General features: G+C 43.1%; 1 protein-coding gene across 6 annotated transcripts in view; it reads right to left on the bottom strand.

Moving 5' to 3' along the window:
• The window catches only part of LOC143038485 (cytotoxic granule-associated RNA binding protein tiar-1-like), a 32,563-nt gene that overhangs the window by 13,035 nt on the left and 2,934 nt on the right, over window positions 1-16,594 (bottom strand). Inside the window, exon 2 of one of the 6 annotated variants that reach the window (XM_076207722.1) lies at window positions 12,925-13,099. The exons of 3 other annotated variants lie outside the window; for them this stretch is intronic. In XM_076207722.1, the coding sequence (XP_076063837.1) occupies window positions 12,925-12,967 (43 nt within the window). In that variant the 5' untranslated portion in view covers window positions 12,968-13,099. Of the gene's footprint in view, window positions 1-3,023; window positions 3,170-12,924; window positions 13,100-16,594 lie in introns of all 6 variants that reach the window. 2 more of the 6 variants (XM_076207724.1, XM_076207726.1) reach the window with 2 other exon arrangements.

The raw sequence follows: 16,594 nt of genomic DNA, 5'->3' as shown, positions 1-16,594 counted from the left end.
AAGAACAAGACTCGAGATTGATAGAAAATTGTCACTTGAAATGCACATAAAAAAGGACTACTGGAAAAAATTTATAATGTATTGAAGAATGTTAGGAGTAGCATTCCACTACATGGACAAAGACATGATGAATGAGTCAAACCATTGCCCTTTGTCTCTCCTACAAAGGATCCATGGCCTGGTAACTGGGAAGATATAATGTGCTGGTATCTAGGGATTACTAATGTGGGACATTGTAGTCTCAGGTATTCTACATATTCTCTAATGGTTGCTTTTGGGGCAATTTAAATGTGGCCAGGCCTATTCTGTTTTAATGAAGGATGACATCCAGAATGCAATCATATCAGAGTGGTTCTTACAGTGGGAGATGTACTAGACGAAATAGACATGAAGATTATTGAAAACTTGATTTGTCCTAGAGTAGAATGTGCTAGTGGTGTGTTTACCACACAAAAAATGAAAGATAAACAAGACCAACAAAATTCAGAGGGCAGCAACTAAAATGATTCCAGATCTTGCTGATATACTATCTCAGGAGACATTAAATATTCAGGGAATGAATGCATGCCAGCACACACGTGTACATGCATACATTTAGGAGTGTTAATAAGTGATAACCTAAGAGACACCAGTGAGATTGTGGGAGACATACAGATGACAGCAGAAGATTGAAGTGGCTTTTCATTATATGGATGAAGAGACATAAAAATTCAGATACCCCAATCAATCCATCCAAGACAAGAATATGAGTCAGTAGTATGGTCCCCACCCAGAGTGAAGGATACAAGCAAGATCAAAAGAATACAAAGGGCAAGAACCAAACTGGTTCCCAGACTGGTAAACCATGAGGTAACTAAGCACTGGCTCTACCAACTACAATAAATTGAATAGAAAGTGATACGATTACAGTATTCAGGTTGCTAAAGGGGTTAGATTGCATTGACTAAGATTTTTTGACAAGGAATATGAGGTCATGAGAACAAACTAATAAAGACAAGTCTAAACGATGTGAAGAAATAGTTCTCCATATACAATGTATACTCTGAATAGCTAAGAGGATGATACAGCCCAAGCTGGAACAATAAATAAATTCAAATCCAATATGATAATTGGAAATTAAGCGTGTAGACAAAGTTGGAATTACACACGAATTGGAAGCTAGGTATGACCAATTGACGAATAAGAGATGGGACACCACAAGGATTGTTCCTTTCCTATCTATGACAAGTAAAGTTGAAAGGGACAAACAAGTACCTATAAGATGAATGTCATCTTCACCATTTGGATGAAGCCACTCTTGTCTATGTACTCTGTCGACTGTATCTCCTCACATTTGTAGAGCTAACAACTGCAGTGGTTCCCCCTCTTCCTACTACAGTGAGACAGTGACACATAGATAAACAACAATCCAACACTTCTTCCCCAAGACTGGGAGGGCCCTGGGCAATAGCCAGCCATTAAGTGGCTGCAGGTTTCCAGTTTGTGAAACTTGTGGCAACATTATGGTCAAGGGTTTCCAACAATTCATCAAGTTTGCATATTTACTGAAAGCAAACTTAAAATACAACTGTTCATGTTATTTCTATGTGCCAATAAGTATGCTATTTATGATTATGAAACAAAATGCCTCAATTCTAGGATACCAATACTATCAGACCTCTCCCAACACTTCACCATGCAAGAAATTTCAGGTTTACACAAATAGGTAAGATATCCCAGCGTTAGCTGAGTACAGCCGTGATTTGCAATAGCACAATTTGAATAGCCTGTTTGGTTGTGTCATGCACTAGTGCAGGGGTGGGGAACCTTTTTGTGCAAGAAGGCCACCTTACAATTCATCGTCCCACATAAAGGCCGCACTGATTTTTTTTTATTATCATTTCACCCCTTTTATTATATTATAAGTTTCAGGTGTATAATGATTTCAGACTTAAGAAATATTCAAGGTCCTTTAAAAAGATAATATGTATATCAAAGGCCGCAGAAGGCCGCACTTGATGGCCCAGAAGGCTGCAGGTTCCCCACCTCTGCACTAGTGTATGGAGACCAAACCTATTTTTTCCCATAAGAACTGTTATTCGCCCAACACAAAATTCATCCTACATGATGGCTAGGGAACCTAACACTTGTGTTCAGCGAGGTCTGACTGTCCTACCAAAACTGTGCTGACATAAAAACAGAAAAACCATGAATGAATTTTATGAAAAGATACTCATAGCAATTAAACATTCTTATTTTACTCTCATTTAAAATACAGTTTGGACAAAACAAATAAATAAATAAAATAAAATAAATCCTACAAGCTTTGTTTTCCATAGGTTAATTGACAAATTGTTGCCATGAATTTCATTCTGTGGAGAACCTGCAGCCCCACAATGGCTTGCAACAGTCCTCAGAATCTCCCACAAATCTCTCTTGGAAGAAAATTTGGACTTATCTGTGTGTATCAATGAGGGACTATTTATATGTCACTAGCTCAAAGTGGTAGGAGATCAGGTGTTGATTGTTAGCTCTTCATATGTGAAAGTATAAGAAATACAGTTGTTCTTAAAGGGAGTTATTGAGCCCAACCCAGGGACTGAGTACAAAACCTCAGGGCCAAATCTCAAGGAAATGTGGAGGTCAAAAAGTTTTGAAAATGGAAAGCTTTGCTGTCCATCTCGTAGGATCACCATATACAGGTACCCACCATTTGCCCCATTCCATAACTTCCATTACTGGATTCAAACTGGTTCAAAATCAATTTACTCTTCCATATCTGATGTATGTTCATTATCTTGGACTTGGAATATATAATTATAAATAAATCCATATATAAATTTCTACCACTCTATAATCCTATATTCTTTAAAAACAAAAAAGTAAAATCCAACCTGGAAAATTCAACACATCCAAAGGACTCTTACACTAAACTTGATTAATGAACATTGATTTTTACTAGCTAGTATAATGTTTAAATAATAAGGACTGAGAATGTGAACTGACACACCACTGTATGGGTGCAACAAGTAAGAATCACATACTTTAATAATGAGAAATCCAAGGGACAAAATACACATTTGCAACTAAAGCTTGAGGCTCAAGGTTGTGAACTTAAATCGAACCTCCTGTTGATTAACCAAGTAGTTTGAAGGGCAGCATACCGCTGGTATCTGTGCCTGGCATATTTCTGCAATTAAAAGTGTTAGAATTACATAAGATGAATCTAAACTACCATGACTGATTACAATCTAATTACTGCACTTAGTATTCTTAGCGTAACAATACAATGTAGGAATACTGTCCATATGGGTGCTCCTTTAAGAAATACCTATCAGTGTAGCCAACCCAATGCTCGAAATTAATAAAATAAAATTAGCAGCCTTCCCAATTGTTTGGAGTACCAGTGTCTATGTTGGAAGTGCTTCCTTAACCCCTTTTGTACAAGGTGGAACCCTTCTTATTCTGGCTGCGGCCAGGCTTCTTGACAATATGGGAAATGCTCACTTCAGGTAGGAATTTTTATGACTGGTAAAAAAAATTCATTTTATGCTGGTTGCCATGCTCACCAAACTACATAAGATCCCCGTAATAGATTGGGGTTAACAAATTCTATAAAGCATAACAAACTGCAGCAGCAGCAGGAGAAAAAAAAAAAAAAAAAAAAAAAAAAAAGCTGAACACCATTTCACTTAAAACTGTGTTTACCTACTGAGTGATAACTCTACTTCGATCTTCTCATGCACCAGACTTTCTACAAAGCATACAATTCAGTTTAAATATGGCATGCCACTATTTTGCTGAAAAATTTTTCATCAATGAATCAGCAAGCCATTTAATTTCCACTTCCAGTCTTCTGGTCATACTACTAGGAAGCAACAATTAACTGAAGATTTCTGAGAACAAGGTAGACAAAAATACTATAAATGAAAAGGTTGAAGAGTTGGGAGGAAGTGGAAGCAGGAATAATAATGGGGTGAATGAAATACATCTGAAATGCAAGTGGAGTTTGGGTTGGAAAAGTAAGGTTGGAAGTGGATGGGAAGGGGAAGTGGAGCAGGAGGTGGAGAAGGGAATGTGGAGGGGGTGGGAGAGGGGGAGAAAGGGAAGTGCAGGGGGTGGGAGAGGGGGAGAAAGGGGAGTGCAGGGGGTGTGAGGAGAGAGAAGGGGAGGTAGGAAGGAAGGGTAGAGGGAAATGGTAGAAGGGGAGAGGGAGGGAAAGGGAAGAGGAAACTGGGAGAGAAGGGTAAGGGAAGAGGAAACTGGGAGAGAAGGGTAAGGGAAGAGGAAACTGGGAGAGAAGGGTAAGGGAAGAGGAAACTGGGAGAGAAGGGTAAGGGAAGAGGAAACTGGGAAAGAAGGGTAAGGGAAGAGGAAACTGGGAAAGAAGGGTAAGGGAAGAGGAAACTAGGAGAGAAGGGTAAGGGAAGAGGGAAAGGGAAAAGAAGGGTAAGGGAAGGAAAGTGGAGAGAAGGGTAAGGGAAGGAAAGTGGAGAGAAGGGTAAGGGAAGGAAAGTGGAGAGAAGGGTAAGGGAGGGAAAGGGGAGAGAAGGGTAAGAGGGAAAGGGTAAGAGGGAAAGGGGAGAGAAGGGTAAGAGAGGGAAAGGGGAGAGAAGGGTAAGAGGGAAAGGGTAAGAGGGAAAGGGGAGAGAAGGGTAAGAGAGGGAAAGGGGAGAGAAGGGTAAGGGAGGGTAAGGGAGGGTAAGGGAGGGAAAGGGGAAGGAAAGGGGAGAGAAGGGTAAGGGAGGGAAAGGGGAGAGAAGGGCAAGGGAGGGAAAGGGGAGAGAAGGATAAGGGAGGGAAAGGGGAGAGAAGGGCAAGGGAGGGAAAGGGGAGAGAAGGATAAGGGAGGGAAAGGGGAGAGAAGGATAAGGGAGGGAAAGGGGTTGAGAAGGGTAAGGGAGGGAAAGGGGAGAGAAGGGTAAGGGAGGGAAAGGGGAGAGAAGGGTAAGGGAGGGAAAGGGGAGAGAAGGGTAAGGGAGGGAAAGGGGAGAGAAGGGTAAGGGAGGGAAAGGGGAGAGAAGGGTAAGGGAGGGAAAGGGGAGAGAAGGGTAAGGGAGGGAAAGGGGAGAAGGGTAAGGGAGGGTATGGGAGGGAAAGGGGAGAAGGGTAAGGGAGGGAAAGGGGAGAAAAGGGTAAGGGAGGGAAAGGGGAGAGAAGGGTAAGGGAGGGAAAGGGGAGAGAAGGGTAAGGGAGGGAAAGGGGAGAGAAGGGTAAGGGAGGGAAAGGGGAGAGAAGGGTAAGGGAGGGAAAGGGGAGAGAAGGGTAAGGGAGGGAAAGGGGAGAGAAGGGTAAGGGAGGGAAAGGGGAGAGAAGTGTAAGGGAGGGGGAGAAGAGGATTGGGGAAGGGATGGGAAAGGGAAAAGGAAGGTGAGGGGGGAAAAGGAAGGTGAGGGGGGAAAAGGAAGGTGAGGGGGAGGAGATGGAATGTGAAGAGAACACAAAAGAGGTGGGAAAGGATGACGGATTGGAGGAAAGAGAGGGTTGAAGGCCAAGAGGATAGGGATGTTGGGGGAAAGGAGGGAAGGAAAAAATGATAAAGGGAAAGATGAAGGAAAGATAGTAAGGGAGAGGGGGAGGGAAAATGGTTGGGGAGGGAAAATGGTTGGGGAGGTAAAATGGTTGGGGAGAAGGGGAGGGAAAGATGGTGGGATGAGGGGGAGATGGTGGGATGAGAGGGAGGGAAAGATGGTGGGGTGAGAGGGAGGGAAAGATGGTGGGGTGAGAGGGAGGGAAAGATGGTGGGGTGAGAGGGAGGGAAAGATGGTGGGGTGAGAGGGAGGGAAAGATGGTGGGGTGAGAGGGAGGGAAAGATGGTGGGGTGAGAGGGAGGGAAAGATGGTGGGGTGAGAGGGAGGGAAAGATGGTGGGGTGAGGAGGAAGGAAAGATGGTAGGGGAGAGGAGAGGGGGATAGAAAGATGGTAGGGGAGAGGAGAGGGGGATAGAAAGATGGTAGGGGAGAGGAGAGGGGGATAGAAAGATGGTAGGGGAGAGGAGAGGGGGATAGAAAGATGGTAGGGGAGAGGAGAGGGGGATAGAAAGATGGTAGGGGAGAGGAGAGGGGGATAGAAAGATGGTAGGGGAGAGGAGAGGGGGATAGAAAGATGGTAGGGGAGAGGAGAGGGGGATAGAAAGATGGTAGGGGAGAGGAGAGGGGGATAGAAACAAGGTAGGGGAGAGGAGAGGGGGAGGGAAAGATGGTAGGGGAGAGGAGAGGGGGAGGGAAAGATGGTAGGGGAGAGGAGAGGGGGAGGGAAAGATGGTAGGGATGAGGGGGAGGGAAAGATGGTAGGGATGAGGGGGAGGGAAAGATGGTTGGGTAGAGGAGGGAATTATGACAGAGGAGAACAGGGAAGGCAAGATGGGAGAGGAGAAGAGAATGAAAGGCAGCAGGAGGAAGAGAGAAGGAAAAGCAATAAGGTGAGGGGAAGAAATATGAATAGGGTAGGGATATGAAAGAGGAAGGGAGAGAGGGTATGTATTGAGGAGAGAAGAGGAGAGGACAGAAGGTAGGACAAGTGAAGGGGAGGAAAGTATGGTGGTAGAAGAGTGAATGAATGGCGATTGTATGGGTGGGGATAGAGGAGAGATACTGTGGGGGGACAACAGGAGGGGGGAAAGACAGAGTGAGGAGGTAACAAAAGGGAAAAAAAGGGGGGAAAGGAATATGGTACGGGGAAGGGAAAACAAATGAATAGGGTTGAGGTTGGGTGATAGGAGGAAATGGGAAGGACAAGATGAGGAAAAGGAAAGGGGAAGGTGGAAAGAGTACAATTGGGGGAGGGGGGGAGAGTAAGAGTGAAAAGGAGGGAGGTATAAAGGATGCAGAACAGATAAAAGGGAAAAGGGAGGTTGGTGTGGATATGGAAGGGGAGAGGGGGAAGGAGGAAGGGATAGGAAAATGAGGGGAAAAGGGAGTAAGGAAATGGAAAGGAAGGGGGAAAAGGACGGTGAGAGGGAGAAAAAGGGAGGGGAATGAGAACGGTGAATATAAGGAGAGAGGAAGGAGAGGGGAGGGGGAACAGGAAAGGCTGAGAATGAAAAAGAGGAAGGAGATTGAGTAGGGAGGGAGGGAGGGGGAGATAGAGAAGGGGAAGGGGAAATACGATAGAAAGAAAATTAGGAAAAAGAAGGGGGAAGGGAGGGGAGAAAGAGGAAGAAGGGGTAAGGGGTAAGAAGGGAAGGAGGAAAGGGGATGGAAGGGAGGTGGAAAGGGGATGGGAGGTGGAAAGGGGGGTGGAAAGGGGGATGGAAAGAGGGTTGAAGGGGGGTGGAAGGAGGGAAGAAAAGGAAGAGATGGGAGGGGAGAAGGGGGAAGGGAGGGTAAGAGGGGGGAAGGGAGAAGGAAGGGGGAGTGTAGGGAGGAGGCAAAGGGAGGGAAGGGAGGACGCAAGGGGGGGAAGGGAGGAGGAAAGGGGGGGAAGGGAGGAGGAAAGGGGGGGAAGGGAGGAGGAAAGGGGGGGAAGGGAGGAGGAAAGGGGGGGAAGGGAGGAGGAAAGGGGGGAAGGGAGGAGGAAAGGGGGGAAGGGAGGAGGAAAGGGGGGAAGGGAGGAGGAAGGGGGGAAGGGAGGAAAGGGGGGGAAGGGAGGAAAGGGAAGGGGGGAAGGGAGGAGGAAAGGGGGGAAGGGAGGAGGAAAGGGGGGGAAGGGAGGAGGAAAGGGGGGGAAGGGAGGAAAGGGGGGGAAGGGAGGAGGAAAGGGGGGACGGGAGGAGGAAAGGGGGGAAGGGAGGAGGAAAGGGGGGAAGGGAGGAGGAAAGGGGGGAAGGGAGGAGGAAAGGGGGACGGGAGGAGGAAAGGGGGAAGGGAGGAGGAAAGGGGGGAAGGGAGGAGGAAAGGGGGGAAGGGAGGAGGAAAGGGGAGGGAGGAGGAAAGGGGAGGGAGGAGGAAAGGGGAGGGAGGAGGAAAGGGGAGGGAAGGGAGGAGGAAAGGGGAGGGAAGGGAGGAGGAAAGGGGAGGGAAGGGAGGAGGAAAGGGGAGGGAAGGGAGGAGGAAAGGGGAGGGAAGGGAGGAGGAAAGGGGAGGGAAGGGAGGAGGAAAGGGGAGGGAAGGGAGGAGGAAAGGGGAGGGAAGGGAGGAGGAAAGGGGAGGGAAGGGAGGAGGAAAGGGGAGGGAAGGGAGGAGGAAAGGGGAGGGAAGGGAGGAGGAAAGGGGAGGGAAGGGAGGAGGAAAGGGGAGGGAAGGGAGGAGGAAAGGGAGGAGGAAAGGGAGGGGGAAAGGAGAGGGAAGGGGGGAGGAAAGGGGGAGGAAAGGGAGGAGGAAAGGGGAAGAAAGGGAGGAGGAAAGGGGAAGAAAGGGAGGAGGAAAGGGAAGGGAGGAGGAAGGGAGGGGGAAAGGGGAGGGAGGAGGAAAGGGGAGGGAGGAGGGAAGGGGAGGGAGGAGGAAAGGGGAGGGAGGAGGAAAGGGGAGGGAGGAGGAAAGGGGAGGGAGGAGGAAAGGGGAGGGAGGAGGAAAGGGGAGGGAGGAGGAAAGGGGAGGGAGGAGGAAAGGGGAGGGAGGAGGAAAGGGGAGGGAGGAGGAAAGGAGAGGGAGGAGGAAAGGAGAGGGAGGAGGAAAGGGGAGGGAGGAAAGGGGAGGGAGGAAAGGGGAGGGAGGAAAGGGGAGGGAGGAGGAAAGGGGAGGGAGGAGGGAAGGGAGGAGGAAAGGGAAGGGAGGAGGAAAGGGGAGGGAGGAGGGAAGGGAGGAGGAAAGGGGAGGGAGGAGGAAAGGGGAGGGAGGAGGAAAGGGGAGGGAGGAGGGAAGGGAGGAGGGAAGGGAGGAGGGAAGGGAGGAGGAAAGGGGAGGGAGGAGAGGAGGGAGGAGAGAAGGGAGGAGGAAAGGGGAGGAGGAGGAAGGGAGGAGAAAAGCTTGGAAAAGGGATGGCAGGGTAGGTGGAGAGGGGGTAAAAAAAAAAGGAAAGGGTGGGATGAGGAGGAGTGGAGGTTGAAACCAAGAGAAAGGGTCTTCAGTCACAGTAACAAAGCAAGAGAGCACTTTCATCCTTAGTGACAATTTTGTCTGAAGTCATAAAGGTGAAATTGAAGGAGAGCAGTAGAAATCAAAAGTTTTTCACACACACACATTATATATACATGTGTGTGCGTGTCTATATATATATGTATATATATGTATATATATATATATATATGGGATGGGGTGTTCCATTTATAGAAGAATGTTGACTTGGTCTGCATAAAACATGCAATCAGTCCTTTAAATAGAATGGGGGTAAATTGGGAAGAGCAGGGGGATAAAGGGACTAGAATGGAAAGGAGAGAAGGGGGGAAAGGAGGGGAAGCAGAGTGCAAAGAAAAGGAAAACTATCCACATGGAAGACAAATTCCCTCCACTGGCCATACATTCCCATTATGGGTCACAAATGTCATGCAAGTTACCCCCCCACATGACCTGGAAATGGGAGCCCCAGATAATTAAAAATCCTAAAAGGTTGTGCTTGCCCTAGAGTGGCCCATCTGGGGATAGCAACAATCTTTTTTAGTTAATGATTCAGGCCAAGACAGGTCACTCTTCATGATTTAGAGCGGCAAAAGCCGAGCTTTCTGACAAACTTTATAGTCCGAGTTCCGTAACTACAACCTGTGCTGGCACCGCAGTCTACAACTTCCTTCCAAAATGCCGAAATGGCAGGATTCTATTCTATTCACAATCCCAGAAACTTCTAGGACATAAACCCAATACTTGTATTATCCATTTGTTGGAGGAGGAGGTGGGAGGCACTGGCAGGCAAATTTTAACATTTACATCTATATGGCATCAAATATTGGTTACAGTGTCTACCTTCAGAGGTTTGCTACAAATATAACTAATCTACTACAGCTTGATATCACTGAGGTTATTCTAATTGAAAAGCACATGTTGGTAAGCTAGAAGCACAACTTAAGCATCTCTTATTGCAGTATATATTCCTACCAGGAAATATGAGCTTGAAGAGGAAATATTCTATGCCAAGCTTGACTCGAGTCAACCAGTGCCTATTACAGGACACCAATTGCTATTTTGGGTTACCAATTCAGTTACTGGAGCCATAGCTCGGGAACCAGGAACACTTAACAGTCCTTGGTTTGAGCCTCATTACAGTGATGCACTCGGTACTGTAATGCTGGTTATGGCAAAGGAGACTGCAAAATTTTCCAGTGCAGAGTTCTTTGGAATTGACTAGACATGTAGTTTTGACACTCAGGTCATGTATCAACTCTAAGAGAAACCCAAGATGCAAGCCACCAGGATTTCATTTGGGTGAGGCACGCGTTTCCATACAGCAGTCTCCACTTTTGCATATGAAGATGCTACCTTTGACTAGGCACATGCTCTGTTTACCAGCTTAAACTGTATTTCCTCCACTTTTTCATGTAAATGCTCTTTTCTCCTTTGCTGGTGCTTCAGGCCTGAGTAGGCCCCTGGCAACTATGCTAATATCTCAATATTGCCAAGTCTAACGCCATGTTCCTTTAAAGTGGGACACTGTCCGCTATATTTTTTTCTAAATAAATTAAAAATAGTAAATGATGCTGTATGACTATTTGTACTAGCAAATGAGTATACTTCGTTGCTTTTCCAAAAGTTTTTGCAAATGTCAGTAAATAAAAATTTTGGCATACTGATGTTCTTTACGTTTATGACAAAATGTCAGACTTTAGAGGCACGAGTGGGTATACAAGAATGTCAGCGTCGGTGTCTTAATCATATTTATTTTGTAGTTGTAGCTGAGTGACCCCCAAATTATGTGAACTGATTTGATCACGTTTTGTTTATTATTACTCAGAATGTAAGAATGAGTAATACTGCAGTGACTATATAATAATGCAAGTAGTGTGATGCATCGTACATTAGGCATCCAATACTGTGCACAAGAATTTGACTTGTACTGAAGTTAAAAATATTTCAGCCCTGATACCCCAGAGTTCAACCAAGTCCACCTGATAGCACCTCTCCAATATCCACCACCTGCTGTTGATTTTTAACCTTTATTCTGTGGCAAAAAAGAGAAAACAGGATGGCTATGAACAAGCAGCTCAATCCTAAGAACTTTTTCTATTTCTATTTTCAGTATAAAAGTGAATAAACAATCCTTGCACAAAATATTTTCCAGGATGCTTTTGGATACCCCCAAGAACCAGTTTCAATACCCGCCTCATGGTTTTAAGGCACTAATTTTGGTTATCTGCTATTGGTCTCATTTAACATTGCCCCTTGTGAAACTGTTGCACAGATTTTTGGTCTTGTACAAGGTAAGGCCATCAAAATGGTCACCTAGTGAACCACAAAATAAAATTCAATGACTAGGTACTCACATTGTACCTTTAACTATGAATAGTAAGGAGAAAAGTATTGATGTAATCAAGTGATTATACTAAATTAGATGCTTACCTTTTGTGATTAAACTGACACTTGACAATCAGGAAGACTAATGTCCCAAACTTGTCTACCCATACCTGACGTTTGCATTCAGTGATCATATACTTTGTAAATTACCACACACCCACGGCCTTGCTGTGGATGTGTTGCATTTTGCTGCATTGCTTCTGACCCTGGGCAATGAGTGAGATGCAAGGATGACCCATCATCCAGGAGGAGCCAAGATGAGGAGGGAGAGGTGGTGAACAAGGGGTGGAATGGGTGTGAATAAAATGGGTGGGAGTGGAACTATGCCTTTTGACTTTAGCTACCTCCCTTGTATGGAGGAAAAGGCTCTTGGTACAAGTATGTAGGATGCCCCATATTTCCTTGAAACCTTTACCCTGCAAAACATTCAATGGCATGGACTTGTTAAATTACAAAATTTAAACTTCATATTTGAAACATTCAGCCCCACATTAGAGACCAATTATCCTTGGGCCCTCTCGCTTATCTCTCCTGGAAGTTGCAGGGCAAAATGTACAAACGCTGAAATGTTCGATGATTTTGGTCATATCAAATTGTTTTCATATTGGCCAATTACTATTCAAGTGAAATACGGTTTGATATGATCATACTATTGGAGAAAGAAAGAATAAGTTTGGTCTTTACTAGTGCTTCAGACTATGGCAACGAATCACTAATATTGTCTTCATTTTCTCCACTTGACTTTAAGTTTCATTTCGTCATTAGTTAAATCAAAGCCACTCTTATTTTGGTTGCACAAGGCACTTGCTGTATTTTAAATATGGAAACAGATTCATGCACACTTTCTGTACAGACAATGCAGGACTTACTGTCAATTTTGTTTCAGAAAAGATAACCAAGTAAGTTTATCTTATATGAATTTACGGCTTTACAATTACACATTTCTTTCTTTCATTTATTCACTCATTTAGAGTTATATATATTTATATACTCGCATTTCTTTTCTATGCTGCCTAGGATTCACAGAATACCATGACACTGAGAAAAGTAATGAATGCTTACTCTTTCTATAGTTACTGCAATTACTGTGTTAGTTGTTATATTCATCTTAATTCCCTATATCTATCATGAAAATTGTTTTCTAAATTATATGTAATATATTCTGAAGGTTTCTACAGTTCATCAGAAAGCAATACATTTTGACCATTACAATCTGACATTATAACTTGTGATAGGGCATTAACAGTATTGACTAGAGGGATTATTTCTATGTACAGTAAACCCCTGATATGCCGGATATCAGATTTAACGGACAAAAAATCTGACTGAACAAACCCTTGCTATAATGGATCAAAATCCATTAGAAAGGGATCCTCAGTTATAACGGATCTTTGGATATAATGACAGGCCCTTGTCTCCATATCACCCGTTATATCGAGGGTTTACTGTAATTTATACTCCTACTAATTTCCAATACCAGACAAACTTATAACGGATCTGTCCGGTATTTCCATCAGATATAACGGATATTTGGATATAACAACAGACCCGCCCCCATATCATCTGTTATATCTCCTTCAAAATGGTGAAAAGGCAGAAGGACTGTTAAGTTGTCTGACAAGACCTTTGGGTCCAGCCTTGAAAGCCAACCCCAGCTGCGCCTCCATACGGAGGTGAAAGTCTTTATAGGGTTTGAAGGGGAGTTGTGATGTTTTCCTTTCAACTTCATGTCCAAGGTTCACCAAATGTAGTCATCCACCATTGATTCCACCCAAGTAGAATCAGCAGTACAGGTATCACTATAATCACAGGAAAGAGTAATAATTAGTCAAGACCAAACTGTATTTGGTCAACAACGAGCCAGCTTCCTAGAACAGGAGGCAAGTACAAGCAAAGATGGTTTGATGTAAAAAAGTAAAGTTAGGACCAGAGAGCAGTACCTTACCCATTTAAATGCAGTATGGGATAGTTTCAAGAAAGGGGTAAGTGAAAAAAAAAAAAAAAAAGTGTATTGTATATATAAAGACATAGATAGGGAGGGAGAGATATATGTATAAGAGTGAGTCAATCTGTTGCTTCAGATCTCTTGCACAAGACCCACAACTCCCAAGTAGCTAGCAACGGTCACTTGAAAGGCCTATAGGTCTATTCAAGAAATAGGAATGTTTAGGAATTGTTGGTTATGTTAGTAGGATGCGCTCAGTGTCTGGGTGATGGCCGCATCTAGGGCAATTTAAATTTATGGCTAGGCTATTCTAAGCTTGTACAATCTTAGAGCTGGATAGTGCCCTGTACACAATCACGCCTGTGTGATTCTTGCTCCTTGTAATTTTTCTGCTAGGCTGATGCAGGGTGGGGTTTGGTGGAATCTTGAATTTGGTGATCCATTTTGAAGAACTTGTTTTAGTGACTTGGGTGCGAATAAATTTTTTGTGGAAGTACTGTATAGTACAGATAGGCTGTTGTTTATGTCTAAGTGGTTTGCCAATGCTGCCACATTCATTTTTATACATTCAGTTGGTTGTGCTTGAGTAACATTGAAATGGGTGAGTGGGGTGGAGGGCTCTAGTAAAGAAAGGTATACCTATCATCCTAAAACAGTTTCCCAAACTTTTCCAATATGTGACCCCTTTCAGTATTGCCAAACCTACAATGACCCCCACCTTTATAAGCCTTCTGAAAAGTTGCTAATTTTAAATATCACAGATACATTACTTTAAACTTTATCAATCACAGCAGAGAAATATATATATACTATTGTTTATCAATGTTTATTACCAAGGATTGATCTGATAATGCATTTCAATGAGAAGGATGCATTTGCTTTTTTAATACAAGCAAATCAATACCCTGATCCGTATGGCTGAATGTACATCCAGTTGGACCCTCCATGACTCCAACCTCTTTTTTTTTTTTTGGGGGGGGGGGGGGCACCAAAGACTATATAGGAAAGATGGGAAAGCTCACGGAGAGCCACATCGTCCACATACATTTTAGTGTGTGCGTGTCTCTCACTAGATGGCGTTTATGTCAATCACCAGTTTTAACTGCATTGTCTGTTTGTTTACAATTAAGCGGGTCATTCAATCATGAGTGGGCGGAACTATCACCCATGTGTGGTGTGCAAAAAGAAGAAAAATGACTTTCCCCATCTGATTTTTCACGTTTTTCTTAGAGATAAAGAAAGGTAAGAGATTCAACATACACAGTACATGGAAACTTTAACAGAAAATGGAGGAATAAAATAGAACACAGTTAAAATCTTCTTTATCTTTATGCGAGTGCAGTGTCACTTAGCTTGGAAATGAAAATTATAGATGAATACCTTACAAATATCTAGAAATATGAATTGATCATGTCAAATTAATACCATATCTTTATGGCAGTCCCAGGTAGGCACAGCAACTTTGATACAGTTATGTCATGTTCTTAGCTTAAGTGGTAAAGTTATAAACTTTTACCTTAATTTTGAATAAATGGCCCCTTGTAAGGGGGAGGAGGCCTTGGTATATGTATATTTCTTTTTTTTTTTTTTGGCAGGCTGTGACTGCTTCTTTGGTAGTTTAAAAATTTAACTGTTTTTGTTGAATGATTTCTCTGTTATGCTCATTATTTTATGTATGATTGCAAATCTTGTTTGTTTAATTTGCGACTTATTTCTTGCATGTTCATCCTTTTATTTTTGTCTGTTTTTTACAATACAGTACCTGTCTTGCTACATATGTATATATTTTTGTTTGCTTTTGGGATTTTCCTTTGTTCTGTTAACATTTTTTGCTTTATTTTTGCTTCATCAATATGCATGTTATGTCTGCTTCTTTGTTTATTTTGGTTTCATATTATTGTTTGGTATTTAATATCTGATTGCATGTTTTGGTTGCCTGATGTGTTTAATTTTTGAAGTTGAATAATGTTATTTCTTTTAGTTTGTTTTGTATGTTCTTTACAAGACAGTATTGCTTTGTTGCAAATAAAAGAATCTCATATATACCTAACTTTTACTATCCTTGTTTGTATAATTTGTGTAGACACTTGAATAAGTATACAAAGTTCAAACATAAGCACAAGCACAAACAAGAAAAACATGATATTACAGAAATAATAAAATAAATATAACTAAAATAACCTTTTAAATTTTAACTGTTTACTCAATTTCAAACATTTAGTAACGAGTGATGCATTGTGCAGAAGTATTTTACCAACTTTTGATTTTATAAATATGATCATGTGTGTAAAGCATATTTTAAATAGTCTTGTTTGCATGCAAGTCATAAAATTACTACTCATTAATTTATAAAGAGGAAGAATTTTTTTTTCGAAATGTTGATTATTTTTAGCAAAAAGATCAGTTTTAAAATTTCCAAAAACACTATATATAATACAAATTTAGCATGATTTGAAAGCCGTGCTACGCCACTTCCAACTTATAGTTTGCGGCTCTGTCGATAGATGGCGCGCATTCACGCTGGATGGATGATGTTTTCTTATTAGTAGAAATAGAAGCTTTCCCATCTTTCCTATATAGTCTTTGGGGGGTCACGACCCAGTTTGGGAACCCGTCCTATGGGGACAATTTTGGTTTCTGGTTACAAGTGCAAGGGTCCTACTGGAATAAATTTGTGTACAATACAAGCCGCGGGCTTCGCCCTCCCCGGCTTTTCCGGAAGCTTGGCTGCGCAAACAGCGGCCTATGGCCGCAGCTTACCACGCTCTAATCCCTCGTTTTCCCCTTAGGCCTCAGGGCAGAACCCCAACACAGGATCCCCAGCACAAAGAAGAATGCGAAGAACGCGAAGAAGAATGCGAAGAACATCACCTGACCCCGACTTACCCAAGCGCTTTTTCAAGAATATTTTTTAGGACAAAGTATCACCGTAATACCACCTGTCCCCAACTTCCACAGCGTTTTTTAGAATATTTTTATTTAGACTTAGGTTACTATTCTTGATGTTTTATTTCATATAGTCTGTAGCGTGTCTGTTCTGCTGATCATTGGGAACCAAGCTGACAGATTCTTATAAATCATTTGTACCTAGTTATTAGTTTCCCTCTCTTGCTCAATGCCTGTGCTCGAGATTGACAAAGGTTATTTCCTTGTTGATCTTCACTCTTTGATCTTTAAAGTGAGGCCATAAGGGCATCCAAAGTGAGGCCCAGAACCTTAGTTTTTGTTTTGTTTTTTCAATGAAAGGATTTGGCTGTTAATTCCAATTTCAGATTTTTTTTTCTTTATTTCTATTCATGGTTGTGTGGAGTAAGCAATATTACTGATATCTAGGGTGAAGCTTCTGTTT

This window comes from Oratosquilla oratoria, chromosome 24 (genome assembly GCF_046742065.1).
Source record: "Oratosquilla oratoria isolate Oo_2021 chromosome 24, ASM4674206v1, whole genome shotgun sequence".
NCBI lineage: Eukaryota > Metazoa > Arthropoda > Malacostraca > Stomatopoda > Squillidae > Oratosquilla > Oratosquilla oratoria.
This window is presented reverse-complemented; position numbering and strand designations above follow the sequence as displayed.